This window comes from Lepisosteus platostomus, chromosome 2 (genome assembly GCF_059453375.1).
Source record: "Lepisosteus platostomus isolate fLepPlt1 chromosome 2, fLepPlt1.hap1, whole genome shotgun sequence".
Classification (NCBI taxonomy): domain Eukaryota; kingdom Metazoa; phylum Chordata; class Actinopteri; order Semionotiformes; family Lepisosteidae; genus Lepisosteus; species Lepisosteus platostomus.
In genome coordinates this window covers 16,006,987-16,024,025 of record NC_142612.1, presented here as the reverse complement: position 1 = coordinate 16,024,025, position 17,039 = coordinate 16,006,987, and the positions used below count along the sequence as shown (strand labels likewise).

General features: G+C 39.1%; 1 protein-coding gene across 3 annotated transcripts in view; it reads right to left on the bottom strand.

The window, feature by feature from the left end:
- Positions 1-16,425, bottom strand: part of LOC148676029 (nectin-3-like) — a 34,657-nt gene extending 18,232 nt beyond the window's left edge. Inside the window, exons 1-2 of one of the 3 annotated variants that reach the window (XM_088600604.1) lie at positions 16,184-16,425; positions 7,598-7,691 (exon numbers count right to left, since the gene is read on the bottom strand). In XM_088600604.1, coding sequence (XP_088456730.1) covers positions 7,598-7,649 — 52 coding nt within the window. In that variant the 5' untranslated portion in view covers positions 7,650-7,691; positions 16,184-16,425. The remainder of the gene's footprint in view (positions 1-7,597; positions 7,692-16,183) is intronic. The other 2 variants (XM_088600621.1, XM_088600612.1) reach the window with 2 other exon arrangements.
- Between the last annotated feature and the right edge of the window lie 614 nt (positions 16,426-17,039).

The window sequence follows — 17,039 nt, the reverse complement described above, 5'->3', positions numbered from 1 at the left end:
CAAAGTCAGTTTGCCACAGATGGCCTCTATATGCTGTTCGTAAGGTTAGAAAAAAAATTATGGGTTGGAGGAGGAAGGGCATACGGCATATACATTTACAGATACAGTATATTTCCACGTGGTTTACCATCTACTGTGCTGGAGCTGCCTGGCACCCACGTCTGCGAGGAAGAAATCTTTCTATGATAGAAAACAAACAGAAGCCAGGCGTGTTGCCATGACTACATGAACCACAGCACCATAGGAAGAGCGCCTACCTCACCTTGATAAGTAGCACATTTAGGCCCTGACGCACATTTTACATTTCAGCATAATAGTATTACAAATCACTAAGAGAGCGAGAGCTTCTAAAATCCAGTTAGTCTTTCTCATTATGCTTGTTTTTTTGTTGGATAAAGAACCTCCCACGACAAAAAAATCCTAAACATGCACAACACACCTGCTTTTTTCATCCAAAACTGTATCTGGCTTCTTAAGTTTAATCACAAAACACTTGTGCGGCTCAAGATTTACTTTAACTACAACCAAATACAACATCTGACATTTTTATCAAATACAGGATGCCTGGGAACATTTTCTTTTAGACCTAATGTGGGTTTTGGTGCTGCTCTTCAGCCTGCAAACACCACTTGTAACTTGAAAAACTAAAATATTATTTTCTGCCTGCTGATATTTAAATTAAGGTCACTTTTTACAGTACGCACTTGAGCAATCAGCTTGGTACAGCTTGTAGGAATCCAATTACTGAAAATTGATCACCTCCTAGATAAGATTCAGAACAAACTGTACTAGACCTTAGAACATATCTCTCAAATAATCAACATGGGTTCATAAGTTAACATCTTTATTTTGGTGAAGAGGTTCAAGTAGGTAGCTGTATCACCATACACAGACTGCAAAAGAACAGGCTAAGGTTTAATCTTTGCTGAAAGAGACAACACTTCAGCTGCAGAACCTTCTTCAGGTGTGAGGGAGAGAGGGGAAATAGGAGATAATTAAAGCATGGGGAAACAAAAGACAGGGTAGTTAAGAAAGAGAATGGACACTCAGGGAGAACAGGAGGAGAGGTGTGAAGTCAAAACCTGCAATTGAATAGACTAGGATCTAGCAGTAGAGAGGGGGAAGGGTTGATCCAAGTTTCAGGATAATTTTGGTTTCGGATGTCTTTCTGAAACCCCTCTTGTGAGGACACAGGTGGACAGATCAGTACGATCTTGGCATTAGAGGTGACATGAGGAACTATCAGTTTAGAGAGATCTTTTACCCTTACAACTCTGAAATGATCCCTGCCAGTCTCCTTCCTGCCTCACCAGTGTAAAGAACTGGGCATTTTCTACAAGAGACACAGTAAGAACATTTATTTTGTGCTTACCTTTCAGCTCGCTAGTTTACCTCTGGTTCATGACCATCCAGGAATTCTGTTTACTAAGCAGGTTGTTTTTCAAGAAGGTAAAAAGTAAAAAAAGGGGCTGTTTTTTTCTCTGTATACTCAAAAATTTATTTTCTCCATAAAAACTGCCATTTATAAAAATAACTGTTCTTATAGCTATTTCAGTATATTTTCTCTTGTATTATAAACAAGTACTCCTTTTTTAAATTTCCAGTCCATTTTCAGATTTTTGTGGTTACAGCACCTGGTTCACAGAAGCCTTAAGTGCTAATGTTACGTCCCAGTGTGTGGTCTGTGTGTGTTTTTTTATGTTCCACACTGCTGACCCTTGATTGTTCTCCCTCTCCCATTGGCCCACCATCACACCACTGTTTCAGTATGATGTCATCATCAATTAGCTCTCAGCCAATCAGAACACATCTTATTCAGCATAAAACAAGGAGGTTTTCAAAAATGTTTTGTTTTGTTTTGTTTGTGTATTTTCGTATAGCTTTGGCTTTGTTGTTTTGTTGGTTTTTGTTCGTTTGTTTGCGTTTATCCTTGTTTTGCCATTACCTTGCCCTAACATGTTACATGTTCAACTTTTGTGTTCTTTTGTACCCTATTCCTGTTGATTACTCTTGTTTTCCCTTATTTGTATTCCTGGTTCACTTATGTTTTGGTGTTTAGTACGGTTGAGTGCCATTTGTCTTGTATGGTTTTGGGTAGTCAGTGGAGGTTAGCTAGGGCGTTGAAGACGCAGAAGACCGTGTGTTTTGGATTTTCTTTTGTAGTCAGATTAGCTTTCCCTCACTTTCCTAGCCAGCTCTATTTTGTTTGTTATTTTCTTTTCTTCGGCACCACTCTAGTTCCTTACCATTGTTATCACGCTTCCTAGTCCCTCACCAAAACCCACCTGCTTCCAAAAGAATTATCCTAAATGTTACACCCCTTTACCCCTAGACACTTGGGGTTGTAATAGCTCATTAACAAATTATTCAGTAATACAGAGAAAGCAATATATACTGATGGGGGGGTAAGAAATGCAACACCTCCTCCTCCACACTCTGGCCCTCCTGTCTGCGTGGAGAGGCTGAAGAGTGACTCATCTGTGAAGAGGACCTGATGCCACTGCTGACGAGTCCATCGCAGCCTCTGTCTGGCCCAAGCCAGTCGGGTGTGACATCTAGGAGGTGTGAGCAGAGGGCCTCTGAGATGTTGCCTTGCTCTAAGGCCAGCAGCATGGAGCCTCACTGTCCAGTCACTGACGCAAGCATTGTGTCTACCAGCAGTTTCAGCAGCAGTATGGGTGGCAGATTTGAAACGATCTCTCAGATGGACCAGTCGGATGTGTCGGTCCTGCTCTGGTGTGGTCACTTGAGAGTGACTGTTGCATTTCTTTTTTCCATCAATATATTTTACGAGACACAGATTGTTAAAATATATTATTAAAGTTAAAAAAATTAAAATGTGTCATCATTAAATTATTCAGGCCTCTGCTCTGCATAGAAAATCACATTTTTGTGTTCACATAATGGAATAGGCTCCTGTATATAGAAAGCTATATTTAAGAAAAACACAACTATAGGGTTGTTTTTTTTAATACTCTCTAATTTGACACAAACTATCATTTAGTCACTTCTGATTATAACTAACTAAGCGTTTATCCTGAGACTGGTATCTACACAGAGATTGTAGTAAACAGTGCTTGAAGACAATTCTAGCAATGGTTTGCTTGAAGATGTTCATAAGACATCTAACAATTCTAGGCTCTAAAGCCATCAGTGCCTGTAACCAATTTCAACAGTTTTTTATCTGTTTTAAATAAACAAATTAAACAGCCTCTGAAATTGTGGTGAGAATGGCAGAAGTCCGTTTTGTTACCTGGCTCTGCCTAGCACAACACCCACTCAGACTCCGGATTTGGAATTCATGACCATTTTTGTGCCACCTACAAATCATTATAATCTCCCTGAAACACCTCTATTAAAACATCAACAGCTGCGCAGCTGTTTGCCGACAACAAAACAGAAAAATAATGTTTACAAAGATGGGTTTAGGAAGAAGGGAAGATCGCAGGTGCTGAAGGTCTGCAGTGCTTCCTGTGTTTGGACTTTTTTTATCCTCATCATTGCTCTTGTGAAGCCAACTATGATGGTACAAAGAGCACCAAAGCACAATGAAATTTATTGCACTGACTGGACATTAAGCTGCACTGTTTCACAAAAAAATGACTAACAAGGAACCTAATAAATGAAAGACTAAAGTTTCAGGTGCAGACCCTTTTTGATGTGTGAAGGTATAAAAAACAAATTATCCTCACATAGCTCAGATCTTTTCGGGTACTGAATGATGAATGAATATTTTTAATAATGTTATTTTTATTTTTTTTATAGTCTGAAAATGTGCACGCAAGCTTCATGAAGTACATCTTTGAGGAAGATTCCGAAAGGAGAAGTGGACTTTCAAATGAAAGTTGAGGAAGTGATCAAACCTTAATTTTACACACTTCTCCCTCAGCTCAGTGTCAGGCACTTAAGTGCCCAGTATTGCCAGAGACAATTCTTGTCATCTTCAGCTGTGCTATTTACTCTCTTGCACCTCCAAACTGAATTCCAGTGGCGTTGCCACACCCAGCTAACTCCCTGCCCTGGCCAAACTCTTTTCCACTATCCTCCCTTGAGGCTCCATATTTCCAACCATTCTTCAGTCCCAGATACAAGCACCCCACGCATACATAACACAGCCTCCTAAGCCTACACTTTCCTGAGCTTTTCTACACGGCCCCTACCTGTCACACGAAACCACTGGTCCACCACATTCTATTTATCAGTCTCTGTCATCAGTTTTCAAGATGTTCCTTACTTTACAGAGCTGCTTCAAGTTAGTATAAACAGGTCTTCCATAACATTTCAGTGTTGTTTATGTCCAGACTCGACCAATCAAAAATGCTCTATTTGTACTTCAGCTATTGTGTTATAGATCTGCTTGTTATACTCAAAACTATTGTCTTAATACAGCTTAATATTATTATTAATAGGTGGCCTGACATTCTTATGCAGAATATACTGATACAACACTGATTTCATGGTTCCATCAATAGTTACAAGCCATCCAGGTGCTGAAGCAGTAAAAACCAGTAAAAACCATAAAAATCCTACCAGCATACTTGATGGTCAGGATAATGCTCTTCTGTTGGAATGAACTGTTTAGTTTTTACCATACAAAATGTTTCTCATTGTGGCCAAAAGATTATAAACTTTTTTACTTTTCTGTCCAGAGAACATTCTTACCATAGTCTTGTGGATCATCCTGGTGCTCTTTGATGAACTTGAGACTTGTGGCAATGCTCTTTTTATATGAGCAATGGTTTCTTGTTGTTTATCCTCTCATGAGCTATCCTCTCAGTCTTTTCCTGATGGTTGAGGCAAGACCACTGACATTAGCCACAGCTAGATGATATCCTTAGATGATATTAGATTCTTTGTAACATTCTGGATAATTTAACAGGGTGCTCTAGGGGAACTCTTGCCAGGATGACTTGTTCAGAGTTATTAGTGGTCAGGGATACTTTAACTTTGAAGACTCTCTGGCAGTAGATGGAAGGAATATTTAGAAATTAACAAATTTGACGCTCACATGCATCAAACTACTTTTTATGAGTAGAATTTGAAATAGATTTGAATTTCTGTCAACAAATCCTTTTCATTTTCCACTAACTTGTATGATGAAGACCAAACTTGGATAGTTTCTAACCATTAAATAGGACAGAGCTACCCAAACTCAGTTCTAGGTTGTCACCCATTTAACCACTTTATTTTAATTATCATATATACACAGAATACACAGAAATACCCATTCTGTACTTTTGCCTCACATTCAATTTTTGAACAAAAAGCTATTCTGACTTCCTTGTCCCAGTACTTATGGCAGGTATATACAGTCCTACATCTATTTCCCTCGGGGTCTTTGATGAGTTGGAGGATGAATGGATTCCTTGGCGCACAGAACATGAATGTGTAATGTAATATTTTCATATAGTCTTTCAGCTGAGGTTAGGCCCATAAGCCTCCAGCCTAACAGTACCCTACACTATAATGACACTCTTTAAATAACTTGCAATAAAAACAAACCACTAGTGAGCACTAGGAAAACTAGGGGACTTCCAGATCTATGAAACAGTTATTAACAATAGTTACTGTGGTTTTAATATAAATATAACCAGGCCTGGCCCAAAGCAAATACAAAAACTCGATTGCCTATGATCTTTAGGTTTGTACTGTGTACGTTTTCTTCTTATATGAATCATGGTTTAAATTCTGTTACATCTAATTCACTAGCTGAGATAATATGCAAAGCAGAAATATGAGATATCCTCAGTTTTTTTATATCCACCACACGTATTTGAGTGCTAAAATACTTGGAAACTCCAACATTTATTCTTTGGTTAAAACAACCCAAAACCCATGAAGTGTTTTTCAGTGTGTTAGTCACAGTTTCACCATGCAGCCTTAAATAACCGAACTAAATTTCCCAATTCTCTAATTACAAATTAAACAGATCTGAAATAAATGTGTGAACTATAAAATGCTCACAACATTACTTTTTAGTAACTTAACTTATATTACAAGTTCCTTTTGCAGCACAGAAAACACCACCCTTCCCATGATTAATTAGGTCAGGCAGCCCCTGAATTCAATTGCAATGCCAGTCAAACATTTGCTATGGGGGAGTGGTGTCCAGTGTTTAGAAACTCATATCTGGACACACAAGCAGATGCTTTGCAAATCTGTTTGACCTCCTTTGTAAGAAAACCAAAGACATCTGGACTTCTCAATAATTTTCACACAACTCTGAAAATGCTGAAATGGAAGCCCTGATGGGGCTTCAACCACTTGAAACACTATTAATTATAACACGATCTTCAGACCACAGAAACTGAACACTCAATGATGTACTAAAAACAGTAAACATTCACAGTATCTCTACACACCTTAACATGAGTGTGACAATATATTTATATTAAATATTTTTAATACTGAACATTTTTTCATGTGCAATACAGTATTGAAAAGGAAGCTGTTTAAATGCTTGCAGAAGTGCATGCTGTGACTGCTGTAAGGGTGCAAGTTCAGATTTTCAACTTGTAAACTGTGAAGCACAAACACACTGATCTTTAAAACTCACAAAGTAACTGTTGCTCTATAGAGCTCTAACAGGGCTCATCTGGGGGTAGGCCTGTTGTAGTGATGTAACCCTATGGAACTTAAAGACATTGCATACATGCTGGGTCACATGAAAGCCTTAAGGCACAAAGAATTATTTTACTTCCTGACCTGCATGAATCGATGGATCAAATCCCGGCCACAAATGAGTTATGTGACATGACTTCACAATATCTTACAGGAAAGTACATTGTCCTTTAAAATAAAGCCTTGCCCATTCTATATTTTCTATCACATCTTAGTTAGATAGAATGTATTACATTCCTGGTCTACACGAATGTACAGTAATATGGCATGTGCTCTTTTCATGTCAGCAGCTCAGCTTTTTACATGGTAAATTAAAGAGCTTAAAATATTCACTAAATATAGAATTAAATGATCACCTGGCTCTCTTACAGAGAAAATGGGTGTTTAATGATTTGCAATTCAAAGTAATTAATATTCTCTATTTCTGTGTGACTGGATTTCCCAGGGTTTACTGTATGAGCTCAATACACCAAAGAGATAACATCACATGAGATGCTTTTCGCAACATAGTTTACATTGCCTCTATCATTCTTTCAAACACTTTCTTTTGGATAAAAGTGTCACTCCTTCTGCCTATCAAGATAAATCTACTTTAAAATGGACGTAAATAAGACCTACTACACATAAGTTTAAACAGGACAGATTCCCATCTAGACAACTGATATGCACTTCCAAAAGCGATAACATTTTCATGATTATTTTTCAAGCAATGTGAAAGTCATAATCTCAGTGTCAGGTAAACTCTAATGAAACACAGCATTCATAGATAGATAAATACATAGATAATACTTTATTAATTCTGTAGGGAAACTGATGGCCAAGAACAAGAAATATTGCCCTGGTGAACAATTATTCATTTTCTTCTACTTCACGGTCTGAATAAAGGACAACATAATTACAGTATGTTCTAAATTTCTCCCTTCTGCAAAATGGTTAGGGGAAAAGAGCACTCCTCTGTGTAATGAAAATTCCTTACCTTCCACAGGAATGTGTAGTAGAAACAAGATCCAAAAGGCGGCTCTCTTCATAGCTTAACAAGACTGGGACAACAAACATTTTCCAGAAAATGCCTGCAGACAACAAAATGCAGATTAAAAAAAACTATGTTTTTTGACAGGACTTTGATGGAACAAAGCTAATAAAAAAGATAGCTCAAGTACAGTAGGGAGCTGCGTCAGCACGCTTAGGCTGCAAAGGAACAAGTAAAGGCTTATTACATGCTGAAAAGAGAAGAAAAGAAATACAAATGTTTCGGCTGAGGAGCCTTCTTCAGGTGGACACACACAGTATAGGAAAAACTACAATGCTTTTAAGGAATAGTAAGCAACATTACATAAACCATGACCTGGGAAGAGATTTTAAGAGCAGTTTAGGCTTTTTAAGCTGTTTCAAAATGGGTCCTCCTGTCTGATTTGAGGACATCACAATTTATTCCCCACATTTGCCTCAATAAGGAGTGGTTCTGAAATCCGGAAGAAAAACTACAAAATACTAAGTTTCATAGCTTTCAAGCAGATGACAGTGTCATAAAATTCTGCAGAAGTAAAGCATAAATTCTGCAGACATAAAGCAATGTTACAAAACATACAGTATGATAAGGAACTACAGTTAGCAGTTCCTCACTTATCAGATAGTGTTGTTTTATGCAGCAAAAGACTTGTCAAAGCTTGAAATAAAAAAATGCCTTATTTCACGCAAGAACAAAATCCATAGCTCAAATTCAGATTTTCAGGAGAAAATGCTTTACGGATTTGGAGCTACTTTTTAACAATGTATTTTGAAATCAGGTCACAGATCCCCCTTTTTCAATCCAAGCAATTTAAAATCAGAGAAGAAAATGTAGGTCTTAGTTCATGGAGCAGTATTAAAATTAAATTTAGAATGCCTGGCAAGTAGAGAGCTGTTGCCTGTAATGATTTTGAAAACATGAGAAAAATGAGAAAACATTGCTCAAGTAATAATTTTGGTGTTACACACAAGACTCTCATGCTCTACAGTCTTTGCTTGTGGTTATTTCCTTTCATCCTTGTATATAATGATCTAATTGCACAGCTTTGCAGATCCTCCTTGTCTGGGTGGTGTCTGGATTGTTCATTCCACTTTGCCACATTATATTTGTCAAGTAAATACCATGCATGGTAAACATTTAAGCAGAGATGGAAAACACAGCTGTATTGGTGGTTCAGTGGTAGAATTCTCACCTGCCAAGCTGAAGACCTGAGTATGATTCCAGCAGCCATATCACCCTGCAACTCACAACTGGCTGAACAACACTGAAGCTAAGCAGGTGTGAACCTGGTCAATACCTGGATGGGAGACTTCCTTGGAAAAACTAAGAGGCTGCTGCTGGAAGAGGTGTTAGTGGGGCCAGCAGGGGCCGCTCACCCTGTGGTCCATGTGGGCCCTAATGCCCCAGTATAGTGACGGGGACACTATACTGTAAACAGGAGCCGTCCTTCTGATGAGACATAAAACCGAGGTCCTGACATTCTGTGGTCATTAAAAATCCCAGGGTGTTTCTCAAAAAGAGTAGGGGTATAACCCCGGCGTCCTGGCCAAATTTCCCATTGGCCCTTACTAATCATGGCTTCCTAATAATCCCCATCTATGAATTGGCTTTATTACTCTGCTCTCCTCCCCACTGAGCGTTCTGCCGTTGCATCATCCAGGTGGATGCTGCACATTGGTGGTGGTGGAGGAGAGTCCCCATTACCTGTAAAGTGCTTTGAGTGGAGTGTCCAGAAAAGTGTTATATAAGTGTAAGCAATTAATAATAATAATAATAATTATTATTATTATTATATTGATTCACAGCACATCCTTATTGCTATTATGGGAATAGGGAATAGGATATCCAATCATGCTGATAAAACTCAACCCTAACGTCTTTCAAGAAATGGCTGGATGAGATAACTAGATCCATTAGTTACTAACTGCCACATGTACTGTATGTGTAATCTTCCGTTATAAAACTGATCAATGAACTGATGGGCAAAGAACCAGGACCTCACTGAAAAACTGCTACTGTGCATACAGGACTTGTGATACTTGAAATAACATTTAACATTTGTTAAATATAATTTAGTTTAAATTATTCATTAGAAGCATATAATACTTTGCATTCCTTAAACACACCATGAACACTCTATAACCAACAATACTGTCAGCCAGACTCTTGTAAAATATGTAGGCATGGAAAGATAATAAGTTAACATTGTGTAGCTGTATAACCACACTCCTGGAGTGGTCAGCAGTTTCCTAGACTAAAAGAAAGCAATTTGCCTTGTTTTACATTCTTTTTTGGAATAAGAATTTTGAAACTAGTTTGTTCAACAAAAGCACTTCTCTTTACTAGAATTCAAAAGTAGTTATCTAAAGCAGAAACTTCTGAAAGCTTGTTAACTTGTGGTCATCAGACCTGCTGCCTCACAACTCTTGGTTCCAGCTTTTGATTCTGAACTGTGGGTCTTGTGTGGGGAATTTGCATGTTTTTCCCCAGACTATTTGTGTTGTCTCTGTGTACTTCTCTGTTTCTCCCCGAAGTACAAACACATGCTGTCCACATTAACTGGGTTTCCTAATTGCTCTGCAAATCGTATGCATGTTTGAGAGGATGCATGCATCAGCCCTGTAACGGACTGATGTCCTGTCCATTGAGTATTCTGCCTTGAAGCTTGTGATGGACTGATGTTCTGTGCAAGGGTGCATCCTGCCTTGTGCCCTGTGATGGACAGGCATCATCTGCAAGATTTGTGCGTGTGCTCCGTGATGGACTGGTGTCCTGTCCAGGGTGTGGCTCTTGCCTTGTGCCCAGTGCATGCAGGGTTAGGCTCTGGGTCAAGGTGACCCTGTGACATGAGAGACTGCTGCGTCTTCTGTTTCACTGAATCAAATCACTGATACAAATCACCACAGAATGGATCACACACCTGATTCTACCAGCAAGGGAAAAGGAGGTGCTTTATGATTAATAGGTTTGGTGCACTGATATAGAGATTCTCAAATCTTCTAATCTGGAATACCTCACTATCAAATGTCACCCTGACTGCTGAGTATATCCGTATGATTGCCAATGCTGAAGTGAGCTGTACAGCATCAGCAGAAAATATGAAAACATGCATACTGTACAGAAGCTGTCTCTATCTTGGCGAGGCACTGTAATCTTTAAAAAGTACAATTAAAGTTCTTTCAGCACATCTCTGTTACCACAAGTAGCAATAACACACCAGATCACTGCTACACTACCTTTAGAGGAGAATACCATTCCATCTCACATCCACACTTTGGAAAGTCTGACCACGCCACCGTGCTCCTTCTTCCTGTTTACAAACAGAAGCTAGAGTGCACCACCTGAGGTTAAGATGATGCCAAGCAGGAACTCACAGACTGATTTGAAATGTTTTGAAAAACTGTAAAAAAATTCAAGGTATGACCTGGAGAAAGCCATCAAGCTATCAAAACAGGATTACAAGGACAGATTAGAAAAACAGTTTGGGGGCACCAACTCAAGCTGCATGTGGTCAAAGGTTGCAGACTATCATGAACTATAAAGGCAATGTTAACAATATTTCCTCCACTGGAAATATCTAACAGATGACCTGAGCCTCAAAGTGGGTGTAGAAGGTATACAGAACACCAAGTCCGACATCAAGGCTCCCAACAAACCATAAAATCAGCTAGCCCAGACAGTGTTTTCTCTCATGTCTTTAAAACCTGCGCAGGTCAGTTATTTCCTGTGTTTACAGGTATTTTTAATCTCTGTAACTGTCAGTCAAATCAGAATGCTTCCAAAATTCCACAATTGTGCCACTGCCCAAGAAGATCAAGATAATATGTTTGAATGATTACCGCTTAGTGGCTCTCATATATTGCCATATACAATATAAACTCCACTATCTCAGACTCCTTCAACCCGCTTCAGTTAGCATACTGCTCAAATACATCTACATGCTGTCCTCAAACATTTAGACAGGCAGGGGCACCAATGTTAGGATGTTATTTATATATTACAGGACTACTGGATTTCCTGATGGGCAGACAGACCACAGGTGGTGAAAATTGGCAATATCTCCTCTACAGTAACCCTAAATACTGGAGCTTCCCAAAGTTGTCTCAGCCCTAGGCTGTGCTGTTTGTTTACCTACAACTGTACAGTCACTTACAGCAGGAACCACATTATTAAGTTTGCTGTTGACGCAACGGTTATTGGGCTGATCAGCAACAGTGATGAGGTATAGGAGCGTGGTAGAACATCTGACAACAAGCTAGCCCCTGAATGTCAACAAAACAAGAACTCATTGTAGACTTCAGGAGCCCCTGAGGGAGTCACATGCCAATCAGTATTGAAAGCACAACAATGGAAACTGTCAGCTGCTTCAAGACTGCAGTTCTCCGGCTTGGCCTGGTCTCAAGTAAGCCAGTCTGAAAAAGGCACAACGGCGTCTCTATTTTCTGTGGTGCCTCTAGAAAAGCGGTATGGGGAAGCAGTTAACTCATGAACTTCTACCGCAGCACCACAGAATAGTTGCATCACTGTATAGTATGGTAATACTTCTTAAAAGTCAAAGACGTTCTACAAAGGGTTGGAGCAACAGCACCAAGAATTATAGAACGTGACTTAATAAAAATAATAATATTAATAATCCCTTACACTTACAGTATATAGCACTTTTCTAGACACTCCACTCAAAGCGCTATACAGGTAATGGGGATCCCCTCCACCACCACCAATGTGCAGCATCCACCTGGATGATGCGACGGCAGCCATAGTGCGCCAGAATTCTCACCACACATCATCTATCAGTGGGGAGGAGAGCAGAGTAATGAAGCCAATTCATAGACTTACCATCAATCAACAAGATCCAAACCATTCGCTGTCGTGATCAAGCCCAAACCATTATGCAGGATCTCAACCATCAAAGGCCACAAACTGTTCTATACTCCACTGTGGCAAGTGGTACCTCAGCACTAAAGCACAAATCACTAGGCTTAACAATACCTTCTACTCTACAGCAGAGCACATCATTAACAGCTCCAGTAACTGCATAATTCCTCAGATTGTGCGGCATTGTCTATTGTATTTTGCATGTCCCAAGAGAATGGTGCAATTAAGAATCCCAGCAAATATGGCAAATAAACTCCCTTCTGTTCTCTCTTTCTCTCTCCACCTCTCCCTTCTCTAAGGGTAAAGCAGTTACTAAGAATAATTGAATGATGTTTCAACATTTCATTTCTCAAAAACCCATACATTAAATCCACAGACTGAAAATGAAGGGTGCGGCACAGTCTTGTCTTGAAAATTACTCCACACATTAAGTAATACATGAATACCTAGACAGTAGAAAAGACAGGAACGTACAAAAATCTTTAAACTCGCCAGAGGCCTACCTGGCAAATTGTGAATATGAAAAAAAATGGAGCTAAGTCAACAAAGACCCAGATTCCTTACTAACCCATCAATGAATCCAAATATGAAGAACATGGCAAAATTCCAAACCTTTTTTAATTGCGTTGTTGTTTTATGTTGGTTTTAAGACCATGAGAACAGTCACAAGCAAGATGAAACCATTCAGTGCATCCAGCTCAGCTGTACACACATTTTGGAATTTTGTTTTTGATCAGCATTGGATTCTTTGGAGAGGAAGAAGCATCTCTCCTAATTGAAAGACTGTAGATATTATTATAGTCTAAAGCAAAGCAACTTGCTTGGATCCTCAAAATTACAACTGAGAACCACTGTGGCAGAGAATTGATTTAATCTAATTTATAACTATGTCATAAACACACTTGAAAGACCAGCCTTAAATTTTCTTTTTCAAGGAACACGGAAATGAACTTCATATGGATAACAATGGGTTCTTTAAGAACGTTAGGGGGAGTCTCCATCCATCCAGTCTCGCACAGGCTCATCCTTGTTCTGGAAACATGAGGATGGTGAAGTATAGAACTATAAATACCAGAAATAAAGACATCAGACAACAGTAGAATACAAGGACGAGGCGACAAGCCTCATTAGTAAGACTTCCAAAACAAAGTCTCTTTTGTTGGAATGTTGGATTATTAATGCAAAACTGAACAAACAGTAGCCTTCACTGTTGTGGTGGGAGGAGACACCCAGCTCAGCAGAGGAAGAGTGTGTTTTTCAGGTAAGATACCACCAGGTACTCATGATTTGGTTGACTTGTTTATGAAAATAAGGCCAATTTGTACTATGGCTTTATTTTCATAAAACAAGCCAAACGCATTAAAACTGAACTTACAAGCTTCAATTCACACAGAGAGGATTTCTTTTTTCACTTATGAAGCAATTTCACCCCACTCAGTTTAGAATTAAGCACATATAGAAGGGCAATGAAAGGGGCAAATGGAGGTCCTTATCTTGAATAGTATGTGGTTGTTGAACAACAACCTGCTGCCAACCTGATCAGTCAGATGAACACGACAAGCCAGGTGACCTTTAAAAACCAGGAAGGGCAGGCTCCAGGTGCTCCAGGTGTGAACAGATGCTGTATAATTTATTACATCAAGTTGAAAAGACCAGCTGACTGCTATAGGGAGTGAGAGTAAACAATATTTATATCAGTAAGCAGAATAGCTGCCTGGATCATTCATTGGTTGGGCCCTAAAAGAGTTTAGTCACTGCTCTGGAGTTACACTTCATTTTATGTTTGTTTTCTCTGTGCACTGTAATAAAAGCACCTTTTCACCTGTACCCAAACTCACAGCTTTGAACAAAATATAAGCTTTATAAAAATAGTAACTAATAAAAACATAAGCCCTAAGAAATCTTTCTGGGAATAAATAAACAATTTAAGGGCATCTCAGTGTCTACCAAACCTCATTAAATATTTTTTAAGCTTCAGTTAGTCTTGCCCATCTACTGGGTGCAATTTCTCTAGCCATGTATTGCATAAACTCTGAGAGTGTAATAGAAGTGCTGATAAACTGTGCAGATTTAAAGTGGATTTACTGGTTCTCCAAAGAAGAGAAAATGTTATCCCATCCTGCATTCCAGCCAGAGAAGAAAAAAAACAGGCTTTTATGTACTGTAAACATAAAGCCCAAATTAAGTCTTGCATTTCTTTATATTTTAATCACATATTTTAAACAACTTCCTATAGAGAGAGAAAAACAGCTCAGGTGTATTAAGAGAGTTAACTGTATAAAAAAGGACTCGCTAAGGTTAGCCTACAGTATGTATTCCTACTTAGAAAACAGAAAAACTATTCCTAAGTAGGAAGAAAACTAGAGAAAAAGCAGCTACATGTTAACCTATTAACACACAGGGCTGGCCTTAGCCTTCTGGGGGTCCTAATTAAGACCTTGGAAAGGGGCCTCTCCCGATCACTATTTGCACATACACTACTATTATCAGCTCCCACACCAACCTTATTTTACTAGTTAGAACTTAGAAATTAATTATCTGACTAGAAAACTTTTATTAACCAGCTTTTAACACATAATAAATTATAACACTAACACAGGTTACACATTTAATAAAAATAAGGTATTGTAACGCAACGGGGGCTCAGGCGGGCGCCCTTGCCGCATTAGGTCGGCCCCCCACCGTCGGGAGCTCGAACCCGGGACTCCCGCGTCTCTCTGCAGCGACCCAGCCCCGTGAGCTAAAGAGAGCTCTCCCAGTAGCTGTGGTCCTGCTATCACAGGGAAGGGCGGTGATGTCACCTGTTCTGGTACACCGGCTCTTACACAGTGCCTGTCGGCCGTAAGCGTTACAGTATTTTAAAATTGAAAGTAATAAAAATTATCATTAATAACAATAAATAATAATAAACAGGATGTCCTTTACTCCCAAATTTTAGCAAATCATCATTTACAAATTACCACATTGAAACCTTTGTAGAAATGAATTGCAGAAATAAATATGAAATCAAGAAATAAAAAGTGTACACAATAACAAGGGAGAAGAGATCAGTAAGGCTGGGCAGAAGGAACATTTTTATTTAAAAAAGTTCTATACATCATAATTATTTTCACTTATTTATTACATTTGATTATTTATCGACCTCAACTATGTTGTAATCAACTTGAACTTTGAAAAGGAAGGAAAACAATGCCTTTTAATGCCGATTACGTGTAAATGATGAGCAGTCTTTTGTACTGTACATGTGCTTTCATGCTTTTGTTTGGTCATAATCCACAGCTGCAAAAGAAAGAGCTGCTTAAGGGAATTTGTCCATTTTTGAAGTGAAAAACCCTATCATAAACACTAGAAACATTCTGGGAGGACACGATGCGTTCTTTCAAACAAGTGATGTACCTACATATTTGGATTTGGATTAAATATTTGGATTAAATGTGCATGGAAGAAATCCCCCCCCAAAAAAATCCCATTTAAAACGGATCACAGTCGTTGCCTACGTTGTCTAATCTAGGTTAACAGTGAAAAATACGCATTGCATATACATTTTGAATTCTCATGCTGGAAAATTATTAATGTTCATTAAAAACAGGACGAGGCTCTCCAGCATTTACTCCTAGTGACGCCCGTTTTGTATTATGACATCTCGCAGAGGCAGTCAGCACGCTCTCGGGTACTCACCCCTTTTCTCTCTGCAGTCTTTGGACGCTTGAGCAGAAAGAAGCTTATTCTTCGTTTCATTCCAAAGTGGGACATTCCAAAGCGGAATGACTAAACAAAAATTCCCGGAAAAACATATTTGAATCGTTCTTATTTTACACAATTCGCTTTCTAATCTTACAGCAACTCGATTAAGCATTCACAAGATATCTACGCAATACAACGTGACGACCGCACAGCAGTTTGAAGCGAGTAAACATACAGTACGGTTTCCTATTGGCTGAAGAAGGCTGCACAGCCGAAGCGTTGGTTTCTCGCATCTCTTTTCAGCATGGGGGTAAACCTAAATATATGGAAGCCCGTTTCCGCAAGGGAGTAAAAAAACAAAACGCGCTATGGTATCTCAGAATTCCGACTTAGTATCTCATCCAGGTACTAACCAGGCTCACACCTGCTTAGCTTCAGTGGGTTGCCATGTTGTGAGTTGCAGGGTGATATGGCTGCTGGGTATATAGGTTATAGCGGTAGTTCAGGTTAACAGAATGATTATCGTGTTGTTTCAACGCCTGTATTATGTAAAGCACTGCCCGTGGCCGGTGACAGGGAGCCCTCTGTCACACTGATACTCAGCAAATATTGAATTAATTCATCCATCCGTGTACTGATAAGTACTGATCTCCTGTACTGATAAGTGTCTTGTTTCTTGTACACGTAAAGTGTAGAAATTAACAACCCAGGATGACGATGTGACACTCGAACAAACACTTTTTGTTTCCACAAAATAAAATGCTTTCAAGTTCTCTAGCATAACAGCTACTCCCTTCCTGTACTTAATGTAAATATGTGTGTGCATCAGCTGTGAAACTGCATGTTGATT